The sequence below is a fragment of the Antrostomus carolinensis genome, unplaced genomic scaffold, assembly GCF_000700745.2.
Source record: "Antrostomus carolinensis isolate BGI_N321 unplaced genomic scaffold, ASM70074v2 scaffold32072, whole genome shotgun sequence".
Classification (NCBI taxonomy): domain Eukaryota; kingdom Metazoa; phylum Chordata; class Aves; order Caprimulgiformes; family Caprimulgidae; genus Antrostomus; species Antrostomus carolinensis.
Window position 1 is genome coordinate 16,413 of NW_010299605.1, and position 16,234 is coordinate 32,646.

General features: G+C 41.4%; 1 protein-coding gene across 1 annotated transcript in view; it reads left to right on the forward strand.

Moving 5' to 3' along the window:
• The window catches only part of LOC114818331 (AF4/FMR2 family member 3-like), a gene marked incomplete at both ends in the record, with an annotated part of 31,535 nt that extends 16,406 nt beyond the window's left edge, over positions 1-15,129 (forward strand). Inside the window, 4 exons of the mRNA XM_029083718.1 lie at positions 7,268-7,331; positions 10,401-10,537; positions 12,576-12,647; positions 15,036-15,129. Coding sequence (XP_028939551.1) covers positions 7,268-7,331; positions 10,401-10,537; positions 12,576-12,647; positions 15,036-15,129 — 367 coding nt within the window. The remainder of the gene's footprint in view (positions 1-7,267; positions 7,332-10,400; positions 10,538-12,575; positions 12,648-15,035) is intronic.
• Between the last annotated feature and the right edge of the window lie 1,105 nt (positions 15,130-16,234).

A 16,234-nucleotide genomic window follows, 5' to 3' on the forward strand; every position in this document is an offset into this window, starting at 1 on the left:
AACTAAATGATCTTTAAGGTCCCTTCCAATCCAAACCATTCTGTGATTCTATGATATTTTCATCTTCCAGTGATAATGAACCATTCTAGCAAATGATCATAACCACTTTAGCCTAGAGAATCACAGGTAGACTGTTCAAACTAATTTTTAGCCTGAGAGTAGTACCCTGTTCATCTTGAGAACCAACAATGAGCATGGAGCTGGAGAGGGGCTGTGATGACTTAATGCGCATGAGGAATATGAATTCCCAAAATCCCTATCAGATTCTTTCCTGGTCTCTAGTGCCTGATTATGATTTTTTTCAAGTCCTATGATTACTGAAGTTTCTTAGAAAGGCATTGCAGGACAGAGCCCTGGACAGAGTCTTTGTTTCAGGATGACCTGCTCCTTTCAGTGTAGGTACCCTGTTCACTGACTCAGGTTTCACATGTACTGTCATTTAACGGTTTCACCCACACCTTGGCTTCTCACTCATCAGAGCTTGGAACATCAGAGCTGGCTTCCAGGTAGTCCCTCTCCCAGAAAGATCTCCCTGCCTTTAGTTTTCAGCTGCCTCTTGGGAATTCAGGGTGTGATTCCATGGCATTTTAAAACAATATAAATCTGGACTGCTGTGGTTCCTGGCCTCTCTCCCAAATTCTGACTGTAAAGGCTTTCACCCCACCTTTTATAAAAATTAGTTGATTTCAGAGTATCTATTTAACATACAAGAAAAGAGACACAATCGTTGTTTCTCTGCAAGGATATAATGTTTTCCCCCTCTGCTTTTAATACAGGAGCTCAAGTGCCTATTGTTAATTCTTCTTTGTTTCTTCTCTCTTCACATGTACACTTTGCCCTTGCATGTTTTAGTCTAGATATTGGTATCTTTAAGTCATGAATCTGAGTCATGCCCAGGAATTTGTAGTGGATTTTGACTGTTTCTCTTGGTCTCTCATATTTCACTACATTGAAGTGGTTACTGTGGGGGATTTTGCATTTTTGACAAAATAGGAATCCTCACTTATTTTATCTTTCTTCACTTGATTTAAATTAGATGTCAGGCTTTAATTTTGTCTGCTGTTTTTTCAACAGTAACTCCTTCTTTAGGTATCTAAATGCTGTTCATCTATTCATCTGATCTAAGCTATTGACCTTGTTACACGAAGCCCAACAAGGTAGTAGTTGTGTAGTTGTGCGACTGAGTGAATTTGTTGTACATTTGACCTGACTCCAATCAGATTCTTTGATCCTGTCTTTCTGAAATACCTATAGCATTATCATTTAAATGGGTCACAAATACCCTCTCTGCTCTCACCACTTTTATGCTCCTCTGCTGAACTTTCCAGACCTGCTGGGTCTGCCATAGTCAGCAAGACTCCCATAACTGTGTACCCACAGGTTCTCCCCTACCCTGTGTGCCATGCCCCAGACACAGCAGTGCCATGTCCCATAAAACAACATTTACTTTGAGTTGTGGAATGGGCAGGAGGCCATGGTACATCAGTGGAGAACACTATTTTGTGTAGTAATACCTGCTTCCTAGCTTCAGCTCTGTCCTTTACCCCCAAGGTCACCTGCCGTATCTGTGACCCAACATGTCAGACATGCTTCTGGCGTACGAAACAGCAAGTAGGCAGGGCTGTATACAGCTGCCTTTCACTTCACATGGTTTTCTTGCTCTTACAGGATTTTCTTCTCTTTTTGGACTGAAAGTTCAGGATCTACTGGCACAGCTTCAAAACTGGATATGGGCTAACCCTGGCTACGCCAGTTTCTTCTGATTTGCCCCTAGCTCTGATCAAATTTTAAAGCTGCTTATTTTGCTGTTCTGCTTCCTTCCAGCACACTCACTTTTTAGAGTCTAGATTGCTAAAGTTGTGAAACTGGTCTTCTATTTAGAATTATGATTGAAGCTGCTTTTATTACATGCAATTGTTGTACACTGAGGAAGCACTAGTTTGTTTTTTTATAACACTTCAGCAACATTATCTCTGAAGGGTATTAAAATATGCACTTGGCTACATTTATGATGTTTAATTGAACTTTTATTAGGTTTTTTTTTAATGTATCCTCATAAAGCACCATACCACAATAAGAAATAATGTACAAGTGGTAGATTATGTAAATGAAGCAGAAAATGCTGTAGTTTGGCATTTAGTTCATATAAAATAGAAAAATTAGATGAAAAATGTGGGTTTGAATGCAGTTATAATTAAAATTGTATATTGGAGTCTAAGCTACACCGTACTCTGTAAATAGGAGCGGTTGCACTGAGTTCCAAGGAGATTATGTTGCAGTAGATGCTGATAAATTACTGCACGAAGTAAGGCTTTTATTGATTCACCTTGTTTGATTCTCTTCCCTTTTTTTTTTACTGCATGAGTTTACCTTTTTGCAATTATCTGCTAAACTGGAGTAAATTAAATTCAGAGAAGGCAGCAAAAGACAAAGGTGTCAGAGATGTGCTGTAATGGCATTGAGCTAAATATGATGAGAGAGAGAGAGAGAGAGAAACAGACGCACACACAGGCATTTCACCTGGGTAATGGTAACACCACTCTTAGGAGCTCAACAGCCTGGAAATTCTGAAAGGCTGCTTCTGGAAGGGGAGTAATTACCATGCCTGCAGCCATCTCACCTCACGCTGCGATCCCGCACAACAGAACAAGCAATGGAAATGCTGTCTTTCCTGCTGGTTTTCGACAAGCTCCCAGAGAAAGCGGTGGCCAGGCGAGTGAGAAAAATTCTGGACAGTAGCAGATTGTTTGATAAATTTCATCCTGGAGTCAGCCACAGCCATGCTACTGAGGCTGCCCTTGTCAAAGTCATAAATGGTTTGAATGCCACTGCTGAAAAGGAAGCCTGGCCTTGTTTGTACTATCAGATCTAGCCGTGGGGGGGTTATTCTGTAAAAAGCTGGATTCTGTTGCAGTGCCTAGGTGACTGGCTAGTGTTGACTGAGAATGCGTTGAAATGGTTCCAGTGATACTTGATTGCTTTCCCCAATCAGCATAGTAGGGTAAATTCTCCTCGAGAGCAGCCAGTTTCACATAATGACACTTGATCCCCGGGAGAATTCACCAGTGGCCTGACTTAGTTGGCACTGATGCTTTACGCTCTTTCTCTTGCCTTTCAGAGAGATATATGAGATGCATTAGAGCAGTGTATTAGAACTCCTTTTTGGCTTTGTTGAAGACTACTATATTTCTAAAAGTACCAACAATCAGATATTCAGAAACAAAAGACTTTCTTGTGCAGTCAAGATTATTAATAGAGATAAAACACTTGTTTCTACCTGTTAATTTGAAGTCAGACTTCTTTTTAATTTTTTTTTTTTTAAAGAGGCCTGAATTCTGTTTGTAAATCTGGAGTGACAGTGCTGACATCAATAGATACATACGGTTGTAAATAACTTAAGAGGAGAATCTGACTCAATTGTCTGAAAACCAGAAGTCACTGAATAACTTTCTGTGGGATTTCAGTTTACATTCATGACCAGTAAACCTAACAAAGAGACTCCAGTGCTTCTTGTGCTACTGACATCCACTCCAGTTCAACCGGTAGCCTGGTACCATTTTAATCCTGTAGAAATTTTATCTATTCTCTGGCTTCTCAGGCTGGAGCGAGGCTGTGATCTGCAGAGGGATTGCAGACCTTAGACCAAAGACCTGAAAAGGGGTTTAGCCACAGATCTGTCTGAATCTCGTCAGTGGGAAAACAGATTTACTCCTCCTCAAAGTGCCTCTCATCAACAGAGTATCTGAAATTAGCATCCAGTGAGATTACCTGCAAATTCTCCAGTCTGAGGTTATCACCAGTGTAACTAAATAGGCCAAGCTGAAGAGGAAATTTGGATGAACCTTCACATTTGTAACAGATATGGATTCTCAGTCACTATAATTTAAGGGTCTGTAAAATCAGAATATGATTAAAAATCTTTTATGAACTTCATAGATACAAAACATGCAGTATGCAAGGGAGCTATCCCGAGTAATTAATCTATGGATCAGCGTTCTCATGTGTCTCTGTATGTCCCTAAGCTGAGGTAACCTGTTATCTTCAAGAAGCCTATAGAAGAAGGGTTTTTTCTGTGTTTTTTTTTTTTACTTCATTACATAGTAATTTAAATGAGTATACTGGATTTAAAAAGAAAAATGATGTTCATGTGCAGTAGGAATATAAAACCCACTTAATTTGAAACCTTTCTTTCTCATTAAAAACCCAGAAATTAGGCTTCCCAAAAAAACAATTTGACTTAGTACAAATGAATGATTTCAGTTTTTGCATGTTGCATTATGGTTAACCACCCCATAGCAGCGCCCTCAGAGTGGGCTTATTGGTTCAGTAATGTGCATGCCTCTTGCTAATACCCTCATTGCTAATCATAACTCAGGAGAATAAATCCTGCTACAAGTTGAAAAGCATTTTACAATGAACTTATACATAAGTAGACCATAATTACACTGTGTTATCTCACTTTGTTTTTACAGCCTCTTATTGTGCTCAAACAAGCAAATTAGAGATATATAGTGCTGAGTGATATATGGGAGGGAATGTTGCAAAAGACATATTTTAATGACCTGAATTGAAAGGATCATGTAAAGGTTCATCACTTTGATAATTTCAGAGAGATGAGACCATTGCTTTATTGATTTGCTCTGCTTTGCTTTGCCTTTTGGCATTTCATAGTAAAGCATCTTACCTAGGTCTTTGCACAAGACAGAGAGACAGGACTTAACATTTTTTAATTCTTTCAGTGGTTCTGAAAACATTGTTATTTTTCTGTGTCAAGATAACACTGTTTCAATGTCTTATATTTCATAATTGACCAAGACCAAATCCAGACAGTTCGTATTATTAAGATAATGTTTGTATCTTGCTGGGCACAGGATGCATTTGCAGCTGCAGTAGGTTATGAGATACTGGAGCACAAACCTGTCTTTAGTCCCCTTTCAGACCTCCTGGGAAGAGTAAGCTGGGGAGAAATTCCACTCTGAGAGTAATATTTTAAATAAAATTGGAGCAAATGAACTGTTTTTCTTCATATCAACAAGATTTTTAGAGCAGAGGTCATTTGAAATTAGCCAGACTTTAAATTTTATTTCCATCTAGTGATATTTAGCTTTCCTTCTCTTCAAAATTAGGTTGACTAGTCTTCCGTGATGCAATTAAACATCCTTGAAACTGTGTGCACGTAAGTAGAAGGAAATAGACTAAGTAAACACACTGCCAAATAGCCTTATGGTCTCAAGGAGGTATACAAAGATGTCCTCTTCTGTCAAGAGGCTTCCCTTGCTCCCACTGATCTGTTATGGATCTGAGCATGGTCGTACTGCTATCAGCAAGAATTTTTTACTCGCCCATCCCACTGACTTCAGTTTTTAGATCTATATCTTCTTTGGCACAAAACATTTTTTTAAACAAGTGTGCTGAGAAATCCCAATTTCAAAAAAAAATAGTTAGGATTGTATACTGATTTGGGCTGGGATAGAGTTAATTTTCTTCACAGTAGCTCGTGTGGTGCTGTGTTTTGGATCTGTGACCAAAACAGTGCTGATAACACAGGGGTGTTTTAGCTGTTGCTGAGCAGTGCTCACACAGCATCGAGGCCTTTTCTGTTTCTCACTCCACCCCACCAGCAAGGAGGCTGGGGGTGCACAAGAAGTTGGGAGAGGACACAGCTGGGACAGTTGACCCCAACTGATCAGCCATAAAAGCTGAGGGAAGAAGGAGAAAGGGGGAATGTTTGGAGTGATGGCACTTGTCTTCCCACATAACTGTAAAGCCTGACGGAGCCCTGCTTTCCTGGAGATGGCTGAACACCTGCCTGCCTATGGGAAGCAGTGACTTAATTCTTTATTCTGCTTTGCTTTACCTATTATTCTGTCTTTATCTCAACCCATGAGTTTTCTTACTTTTATCCTTCTGATTCTCTCCCCCACCCTGCTGAGGAGAGTGAGCAAGCGGCTGTGTGGGGCTGAGCTGCCTGCCAGGGTTAACCCACAACAGATTGCGGAGTGGCAGGAACACCGTATCATTTACAACACCAAGCGCTTAAAAGCATGAATGGTAAAAACATCAGAATTCATACTCTGCTTGGGAATATCTCATTTTCATTAGATAAGGGCAAAGGGATGACACTCTAACCAATGCTAAGAAAACTATTTTGCAAGGCAAAACTTCCTTCTCTGAGAGAGACAAGGACATGGCAGTAACCACAGTATGAGCTGAGAACCAAGACATGTTTTAGCTGAGTAGAGAAAGAAGGTGGCCATCTCCCATGTATATGAGACTGGAAGAATCTGCAGGGTCAGGAAATGTGCAGACTTTTATGAGAGGCAACAACTGAAGGTGCAAGGTTATGGCATGAAATGGGATAGCAAATGGCTGTTCTCCACACTGACTGAGAAAGGTGCAATAGGAAGAGCTTCTGGGAGGAGATGAAGAAATTTGCTTCAGCCATCAGGAGTTCACTGAGGTGGTGACCAGACATTGCCAAGAAGACATCAGGTTGTGTTTTCAGTTTGAGTAGAAGTGGTTAAGTCTGGATCAGAAACAAACTTGTGAATTTCAGCACAGAGGCAGCAGCTGAATTTGTGCCCCACAGTCAGCAGGCCAGGTAGGTTAAGGAAGGGATGGAGTCTACGAGATCTGCTTGAGGAGAAATCAATGGAGAAATTGTCACAAGTAACACAAGCAGAATTGGAGCAGGCAGCCCAGCACTGAGTCAGAGATGAACTCCAGGCAGCAAAAGTAAACAGAACTCTCAGCATGCTTACAGATAAGAGGGAGAAGGGGGGTGAGATGATAGTTATGGAGGCAAGCAGGTTCGATGTGTGTTTTCAAAGTGGAGAGATTAAACATACACTTGTTTTGAGAGGAGGAAGAAGCCAAGGCAAATGACAGTGTACAGAGAGGAGTAGAAAAAGAGGTAAGCAAGCACCAGGGAGAGGAGAAGATGGAATAACTTGTTCCACTTAACACTTGCATCCGTTTTACAGATCAAAACTGCACTAATTTGAGAAGTGGTTTATATAATCCATAAAACCAGATTTTATTAGCTTTTTTTCGCTTTGAATCACTGACTTCTAAAGAATGAAAACAGCCATAAATGCTATTGTCTCCACAGGCAGCAATTCGGAAATGGAAGATGCATGGTTACATGATAAGTGTATTTTCTTCATAAAGAATGTTTGCAAATCAGGTTTAAAATAAGGGAAAAATAACTTGAAAATATTCTGCACTTCAGAAAATAATAAAATGTCTTCTTGTTTTCCCCTGGTAGGCCACGCAATGCAGATTACTTTATGCAGGAAGCTAAACGGAAGAAGCATAAAGCAGATGCAATGGTGAGAACATTTTCTTTCCAGTTATGTTGCTCCCAAATTATTTTTGTAATGCAATTTCTTCATCAGTGCAGTATTGCTGGGGTAATTATAAAATCTATTATAAGGGTGGCTAGGCTTGTTAAATTAAGAAATGTTTATATAATCAAACGTTCATAGCCCAATAAACTATGACTTAACAAATAATGACTTACTGAGATAAAGGCCTGGATAAATAAAACTTCCAATTTATTCCTTTGCTTTGATTAGTAAGTATAGTAATGGAGGCTGTGTAAGGGATCCACATATCTATCTTCTCAGTTTAACTAGCTGGCTAGGTCCTATAATTGTATCCCCAAATTTGGTCTGGTGGCTGAGATATTTGTACGGTTTTTTTAAGAGCTTTGGCTCTTCAGTGTCAAAAGAATGCTGGTTTCATGGCAGACCTCTCTTAATATAGTCAGAAGCTCACAAGGAGTCTGTGTAACCCGAGAGGAACACCTTGCACACAAAAGACTGTTGCAACAAACAGATTCTTGGCCCTGGCTTTGACCTGTCTAAAAATGTAGCTGGTAAGACCCTCTTGAAAAAGGGGAATCTGAGATTATATGGAGCATTAAAGAGATGCTTGTCTTTCCAAACAAACGGGTGCAACGAAGTACGCAGTGCTCCAGGAGAGCTCTGCTTAGCTGTCTTTCAGCTTTCATTGATTCATAGAATGGTTAGAGTTGGAAGGGACTTTAAAGATTATCCAGTTCCAACCCTGCTGCCATCAGCAGGGACACCTTCCACTAGACCAGGTTGCTCAAAGCCTCATCCAACCTGACCTGAAACACTTCCAGGGAGGGGGCATCCACAGCATCTCTGGGCAACCTGTTCCAGTATCTCACCACCCTCAGAGGAAAGAATTTCTTCCTCATATCCAATCTATTTCTTCCCTCTTCCAGTTTAAAGCCATCACCCCTTGTTCTGTCACTACCTGCCCTTGTAAAAAGTCCCTCCCCATCCTTCCTGTAACCCCTTCAGGTACTGAAAGGCTGCTATGAGGTCTCCCTGAAGCCTTCTCTTCTCCAGGCTGAACAGCCCCAGCCTTTCTTCAAGGCTACATTTGTCCAGCAGTATAAATAAGCTGGCAGAGCCTTAAAAACATTAGACTTCTGGGATGGCAGATGTAATATATGGGGTGGGACCCTGCATTAATATGGCTGTCTTGCAGGTGGGAGTATCTCCAGTCCTGCCTTGCTCTGTCAGACAGACACTTTGTTGTCACAGCAGAAGGAAGAAGAAAGGTAGCTCAGAGCCTCTGCTTCTTCACCTCTTTTTCTCAGCTGTGCAGAATTTAAAGAGGCCAAGGAAGCAGAAGCAGGCCCTTAATTTAGAACACTGACACGGAGTTTTACACTCTACCTGAGTTTATCTGCTCAAATTTCCATGGTTTATTCAGTTCCATATTACTCTAAAGTGAGTCTTAAATCAGAAAATATTGTGGAGAAGTACAAATGGTGCATTTTAGTGTGTTGCTTTAAACAGAATGGAAAAAATCACTTAATATGCAAAGGAAATTCTTAGCCTAAAAATAAATGGTTTTATGGTAAACTCACAGAACCAGTAGGTGTAAGCATTATTCTCTGCTCTGCCACAAGTTTCCTCCATGAGAGTCACTTAGGCACAGTTTAAATAACCTCCCATCAGTGTTAGGTGACTGAAACATCCTTCACATTCAGCTTCTGTACACAGTGGACCAGCACCTTACTTACACCTTATGAATCACCCTTTGAAGGTACCTCCTCTCCCTCATGGGCTGTGTAGGGATCCTGGAGGAATTGCCATATTGCCAGAGTGCCTCCAGGCACTTTGAATCACCTTGCTGGGCTCGATACCTCCTATTTTGGCACTGCAGTACCTAACATAGGCACTTAGAGTGAGCAGCCTGAAAATTACTCTGAGTCTCTCTGCTCCTTAGTCCCCCATCTGTGAAATTGGGATAATAGCACTTCCACCTGCACAAGAGTGTTGGGGAGAGAAATATAATAAAAAGTTTGTGAAGTTCTCCATCTCCAGTATGATTGCAGTGGGAGTCATATAAGAACCTGAAATAGATTGAAGCCAGTGTGCCATTCCAAAGTTACTATTTAAAATCTTTATCCCTTGGAAAAGAATAAGGTCCATTAACCTTTCACTGTGTGCGTCAGTTTTCAACCAAATGCATCCAGTCCATTAATGGACTTTATGTACCGCAGGAGTTCTGACTGAAGGAAAGAGAGGTCAGGACAGAGAGGTATTAGTATGATTCATCTCTATCCCCATCAAAATTTAAATTCTGAGAGAAGATAAGTGGTATGTAAGTGTACATATATGAACATTATATGCATATTTGCATATACACTGTCACTGAGAACATATATGTAGGTATACCTGTATCGTGCACAAATACACACAGAGTCAAAGAAGTACTGAAAATAGGAGAAGAAATGGGGCAAGGAAGAAGGGTGGAAGGAGTAGAAGCTGAGGGAGCACAGCAGTCCCTGAAAGAGCAGAAGGATATAGAAAGCAAATTCCTGACAAAATGAGAGTGTGGTCAAGCAGTGCTGAAAATGGTAGGGATAAAGAAGACATGAGAACAGAGATGAGCCTTTGAATAAGAGAGTAGTCAAAGTGTTATTTCTGATTATCTTAGTTCAGCTAATCATTACCTTTCTTTCTTGAGTGATGAAAAATAACATTTGCAAACATGTGTGAAACTCTTTTTAATGAAAGCTGGAACAAAAGGCCTGATGAGTTTGTGGAATCTCCAGCACTGGAAAAGCTTTGACAAAGATCAATGTCAGGAATGTCCTAGGCAGAGTTGATCCTTCTTTGGACACAAGAGTGTGGACCGAATAACATCTTATAGCCTTTTTCAGCTCTACTTTCTGTATCCTCTGATTTTCACTGATGCACAGGGTTTGATGGGTTTTAGCTTTCTCATACAAAAATTTGTGAATCTCAAGATACACCAACTTGCAGCAAGTTTACAAGTTGATAAAATCCCATCAAATGTAACCATATCTGATGATTACACTATTTCTCTATGTCCTTATTTTTTCCTTCTAGGTGGAAAAGTTTGGAAAGGCACTGAATTATGCAGAAGCAGCACTATCATTTATTGAGTGTGGAAATGCAATGGAACAAGGCCCAATGGAATCTAAATCTCCTTATACAATGTATTCAGAAACAGTTGAACTCATCAGGTAGGAAGGGAGGAGAAGATCCCAGGGGTTGCTCTGCTTGTGCAAACACGCTCATCTACATTAACACATAATTCCCTAGGTACAGTAAAAGAGGAGAAGTGAGGTCCTCGCAAGTGCCTGGTCAGTCATATGTAATATGTATGTATTATCTGTCATTTCTGTGGAAAGTAAATCAGGAAATGGGGGGAAGAATGTAGAATGGGGGGAAGAAAGAAAAAAAAAAAAGGAAAGAAAGACCAAAGCTTTTCATGTTACTTGAGTTGTAAATTACTTCAAGAGTTTCATGTTGTAAGTCCCGTGCTACTCAAAATGGAAAAATAATAATACATAATACCAAAACATTCTAATGTAGTGGTAGTTTGCAAAATGTTACAAGGTGTTTAAGACTGCAGTTTAATGTTTACCTGAAAGAAGATGTGAAGAGTGATAGAAAAATGGACACTCAAGGTCCATTTGCTGTGTATGCTCCTACTATAGCCAGCGGAGTCCTAAAAGCAGTCTCACACTAAAGCTACCCCTACATTTAGTCACTTTCATGGCTTTCCAAACAGAACAGTCTAGAATTCAGTTCCACCCTCAGTCTCTGTGAAGGAAGTTTGTCTCTTAAGTCCTTTCCACCTTTATAGTTGGTACTAATAGTTGGCATTATTGACAGCGTTGGTAGAGAACGCAAAGTTCAGAATCATCCCAGCAGCGGAGTGACGCTCTCTGCAAGAGAGGGAGCCCAGCTACACTAGCAGAGAAAGCTGCAATGTTGGTGACCATGGCATCATTCCTCAGGACAGTCAGCCATGCAGCTCTCATCAGGCCTAAGTTCATAGGAAGTAAAACATTTTAATTTTTAATCAGATTCATAATGGAGCAAAGCTTCTAAGACAATTGCTTCTTTTGGACTTAGTGTTGATGCGATGGTTTTCTCACATGTTAACAATTCCATTGTCATTTTATTCCACTTAGGGCTGTCTTCACATGCATTTCAGTGGATTGAGGCCAGCTTTCTAACTGGAAGGTTATTAAACAATATTAAACATTTTTTTTTTTTCAGTAAGAATAGTACATCCCGTCTCTGCAGTTCTTCCCTTCTTTTTTTTCAAAAGGCAGAAAGCTCTTTCTTTGTCTGCCCTGTTTTTTCTCATGATGGTAACTATATGGTCCTAACTCTGGAAATGAATTTTGCTTACAGATCCATAGCTTTCAATAATGTGTGTAGCTGTAGTTGTGTTGTAGTGTGAATTGCTGTTGATCTCACTTGCTGCAGCTCAGAAAAATAAGTGGTTTGCTCAGTATGCCTGTTGAAACAAAATGTTCATACCAAAGCTTTGCACAGGTGTCAGGATTAAAGTTTGAAAGCAAAGATAAGAAAAAACCCAAGCAGCTAATTATGGGGAACAGGTATTTTCTGGAAGCAAGCCCAGAAGTGCTGTGTGTTGTCCTAACCTTGTCCATTGTTCAGGTATTCAGCTGGAAGCTGAGATTTCCAGAACCTAATTTGTGATTGCATAGCACATACATTCTTGAAACAGCAGTGCTACCTCTGTGGATGTTTAATATTTATAGAATTTGAATGTAATGTCATATGAGCAAAAATAGCTCCGAGCCACATGTTCCCCCTCTGCTGTGCTCTGCTTGGAGGAGCAAATCTGGGTAGACACACTCAGAACTGTCGGGGTGAGGGCAGCACCAGCTTCAGGGCAGGCTGTCTGCCTTCAAACGCTGCAGAAACCTTTCTGCATGAACTCTGTGTAACTGTGTCTCCACAGCAGCAGAGATTGTTTAGGTAGGACAGCATCATCTCGACAGCTAGGCTCCCCTCTGGCCTGATGGATGTTCAGGGGAGTCACTGCTGTTTAAAGAGCGCAGGGAGGCACTGATTGGCAAACCAGCTCCGAAACACAACCAGAAAAGCCGATGTATGTTTAGTAACTGGAGCAAGTATGTATAAGGGGGCAGATGAAATGACATCGGCCGGTGAGCTCTCTGATCAGTAATCTAAAGCTGTCTCAGTTAACTCACTTTGGCTTTTTTCCTTTTGCTTAAGGTATGCAGTGAGACTAAAAACCCACTCAGGCCCCAACGCCACACCAGAAGACAAGCAGCTGGCAGCGTTATGGTCAGTAGTTCAAGATTTCCTCAAAAGGCTTCTTTCCTGCAGTGAGACAGTTCTTGAAAATCCGATGTTGGACACAGCTAGATAGGATTCTGTTGTCTATTGAAATTAAGAGCATACTTTCTGCTCTGGGAAGGTCCAGCCCTTGTATCACTGTACCAGGTCTGCATTCTGTCTCTGTAAATAAGCAGTTCATACTTATTGGCTGTGACAGGTCAGCTACGGTACGTCAGTGTAATTAATTTTTAAATGCCCGATGGTTTGTTGTTTTTATGAGTGATGTACTTTTGTACCAATAGCTCAGTAATTTCTTTTGTGGCTGGCATTTTAGGCTCAATAATCATAAATTATATTTACGTTATAGGAAGGGAGATACGGTGACGGTGATAATTAAGGCTCTTGGATTACCTTCTAAATTGAGATTTCTAGATATATATGCACACACCTTAGATTCTGTAGGAGGGTTGCAGATTGCTGGTAAAATACTAAAATGTTATTAAAATCAAATTTTAATTTAATATCTGTGTAGTTAATACGTTAAATGCCTATTACATGGTTACTGATTCTCAGTAAGTGGACATTTACAATCGGCAAATGGGTTTTTAACATCTATTAACCATCTGTTAAAAATCCAAATTAAATGCATCTTTAGCCTCCATAAATAAGGAGTCCTAATTAATCATTTGGAGAAAAAAGAAGAAAATGTTCAGAGGTGCCTTTTTTTTTAAAAAAAACAAAAAAAAGCCCTTTCTTTGTCACCGGTTTGCTGTGCCATCGGGAGGAGCACCGCATGCAGGCACGAAGGCAGTTGCTTTCAAAACACTTAGGTGGGAAAACGACTAAAGAACAGTTGGAAAAACATAAAGCCATATTCCGCAGGGTTGCCGAGAGCTGCCTGGGCGGTGGGTGCGGAACCGCATCCAAATTCACGGAGCCGCTGCATCTGTTCCAGCAGAAAGGTCAGCGCAAGGGAGAGCAGACGGGGCCTTCCCTGGGCGCTGGAGAGCAATCCTCACTCACCGTCTGGCAGGCAGCAGATGAGCTGACACCATTTGCATACGCGCTGTACCTGTGAAGGTGACAGAGCCAGAGTTATGGTGGCTGCGAGGCCACCGCATCCCCCGGCTCCTCCCGGCGCCGGCTGCCAGGCCCGGGCCGCCGCGCCCGGCTCCGCTTCTCCTGAGGAGAGACTGTCCTCCAGCGGCCAAAGGCAGGAATTCACCGGCTGAGAAACCCTGCCTGGGATCTTTTCCGAGGGCAATTTGCTAATTCGAGGGGTTTGCTGAGGTTTGGGCACCTCCTGGGCACGGGGAGATGGAGAGCACTCTGGGCTTCCAGACTCAAGCCACCTTCTGGTGCTTCAGGTTGGCTCCGAGACTAAATACTCCTTTTAAAAATAAGGCTTCTGCTGCCCAAGGAAAAACGAAACACACCAGATTTTTGTTTCGAAAGCTGTGTGAATGTGGGGCAATTCCACACTTGCTGATCAAAAAGCTTGCTAGGAAGAGGTGGTGGGGAGTGTTAATTCAGAAAACAGACCAGTGCACCTAAAGCCAAGAGCAAAGAAAAGAGTTTATGTGTCCTGAATGCTGATTGTCAGTTATTGTGATGTATAATTATAGTTAATAGATATTACTCTCATTTAATTACATAGCATTAAAGGTGTGTGGCACTTTGCAGACTAACGAGGAGCAGGGGGGCAGACAGTTCCAGTACAGCACTTTTAGTGTTTCAGACCGCTGCTGGTTTATTCTGGGGAACAAATCAGGCAGGTGGCCTAGGAATAGACACCAGGCTCCAACACAAGCTCCATTCTGGTTTCCTTTAAAGGAGCTTGGCCAGTGAAATCTGGGCAAGTCCGAGGTTTCCCTGTTTTCCCAGCTATCTCCAGCTGTGGGAAGAGACCACTGAGTGTACACAAAATACACCCAGGGTGACTCTAGTTCATTATACAGGCTCCAGGCTGTTGTAAGAAAGATAAGATACCCTGAAAGGTTACCTTTGTATTTACAACAAGAAATAAAAAAAAAATGCATATTGGGGTTCCAGGTCTGTGACAGCCTTTTCATGGGAGGGGCCTTTGGACAAGTGTGCAGACTTCAAGTCAGAGTCAAGGCCTGGGAACCTAACCCTGAAAACCTTTCTGAGTGTGGTTTGGTTAGTACCTCGCTGGTAGCCTTTGTCAGTCAGTGTGACCTCTCCTGGCTGTAACGCCTGGTCGTCCTCATGAATCCATGGCAAAGTGTGAAATACTGTAAACAAATGGTGAAAATAACAGTAAGCAAGGTGCCGTCAGCCTTCCACTGCATGTTAGTTTGAGAATGTAAGGTAATTAATTGGGATTACTGTTCAGGGGGCACACTTTACCTTCTGCTCTCCTTTTTTTTCTAGTTACCGCTGCCTGGCCCTTCTGTACTGGAGGATGTTTCGACTCAAGAGAGACCATGCAGTCAAGTATTCAAAAGCGCTTATTGAGTATTTCAAGGTGCATTCTTTATTACATGTTTTAAAAACAGAGAGTTCTTACAGGAAATACAGCTTCTTACTGAAAACAGTAGCTTTGCTGGGCTTAGTTTTTCCCTGTGAAGTCAGTGGGAGTTTCCCTGTAGACTCCCATGGCAACATCTGATCTCTAGTCAGTTCTGTTGTTTTCACAAAAGCCACTCCTTGCAAAATACACGTCTCATCCCATCATGAAGGATGAGAAATTTGCTGTCCTATCAAAGAGGCATTTTCAGAGTATTCTTGGTCGATTCTCTAGTGCTATCCAGCTCTGTTGTGAATAGGTTTTGCAGATTTTGCTCTAAGAATCCCCTCCAGGATTACACTTCCCACTAGACTACCTGTGAGTTGAAGACTTTGATCTAACTCAGTCCTCAGCTGCAGGGCTTCCGCTTCGCAGGACTGATAGGTGGGACAGTGCAGTGGACGTGTTCTTACCCAAGGAACTGGCAAACAGCCCGTGCTGACTTCAGTGGGAGTTGTACAAAAGCATTGGAGGGCAATGAAACTGCCTGCCATGTGCTTGACATGGCCCTGCTGGCTTCCCCTTCCTGCTTTGCTTTGCCTGCTACTGCTTCTCTCTGCCACTCTCCACCAGGTCCAAACCCTAGTTATTTTGAATAAGACAAGAAGTAATTCAAAGTACTTTAGTATATTTTATTTGACCTTTCTCCAGGAAGTGTCTCAAGAACAAAACCTTTCAGGTGGAGTCCACCTAGCAGTCAGTCTATCCAGCATTTGATCTACAAACACAAAATTAGCCTTTATCTTTCTAATTAAAAAAAAAAAAAAAAAAGAACATACAAGTGCTTTAAAACAAACTGCTTTCAAGGACCTGAACAGCCATTTGTCTTTGAACACAGGGCTCATCTGTTGGAGTTTTTTTGCAGAGGGAGGTACCTTGAAATGAAAAACATCCATCTTTTGACATTTTGTTAATAAAAAATTCAAATACAAGCATGAATGCTCATGACCAGATTCTGAACACATTAAGACAGTGAAGGAAACTGACAGTTCCGTTATTGTCAAACTGAAATTGAAGTCACTGTAATTGCTTCTAAAATTTAGCAATATATAATTCCACATGT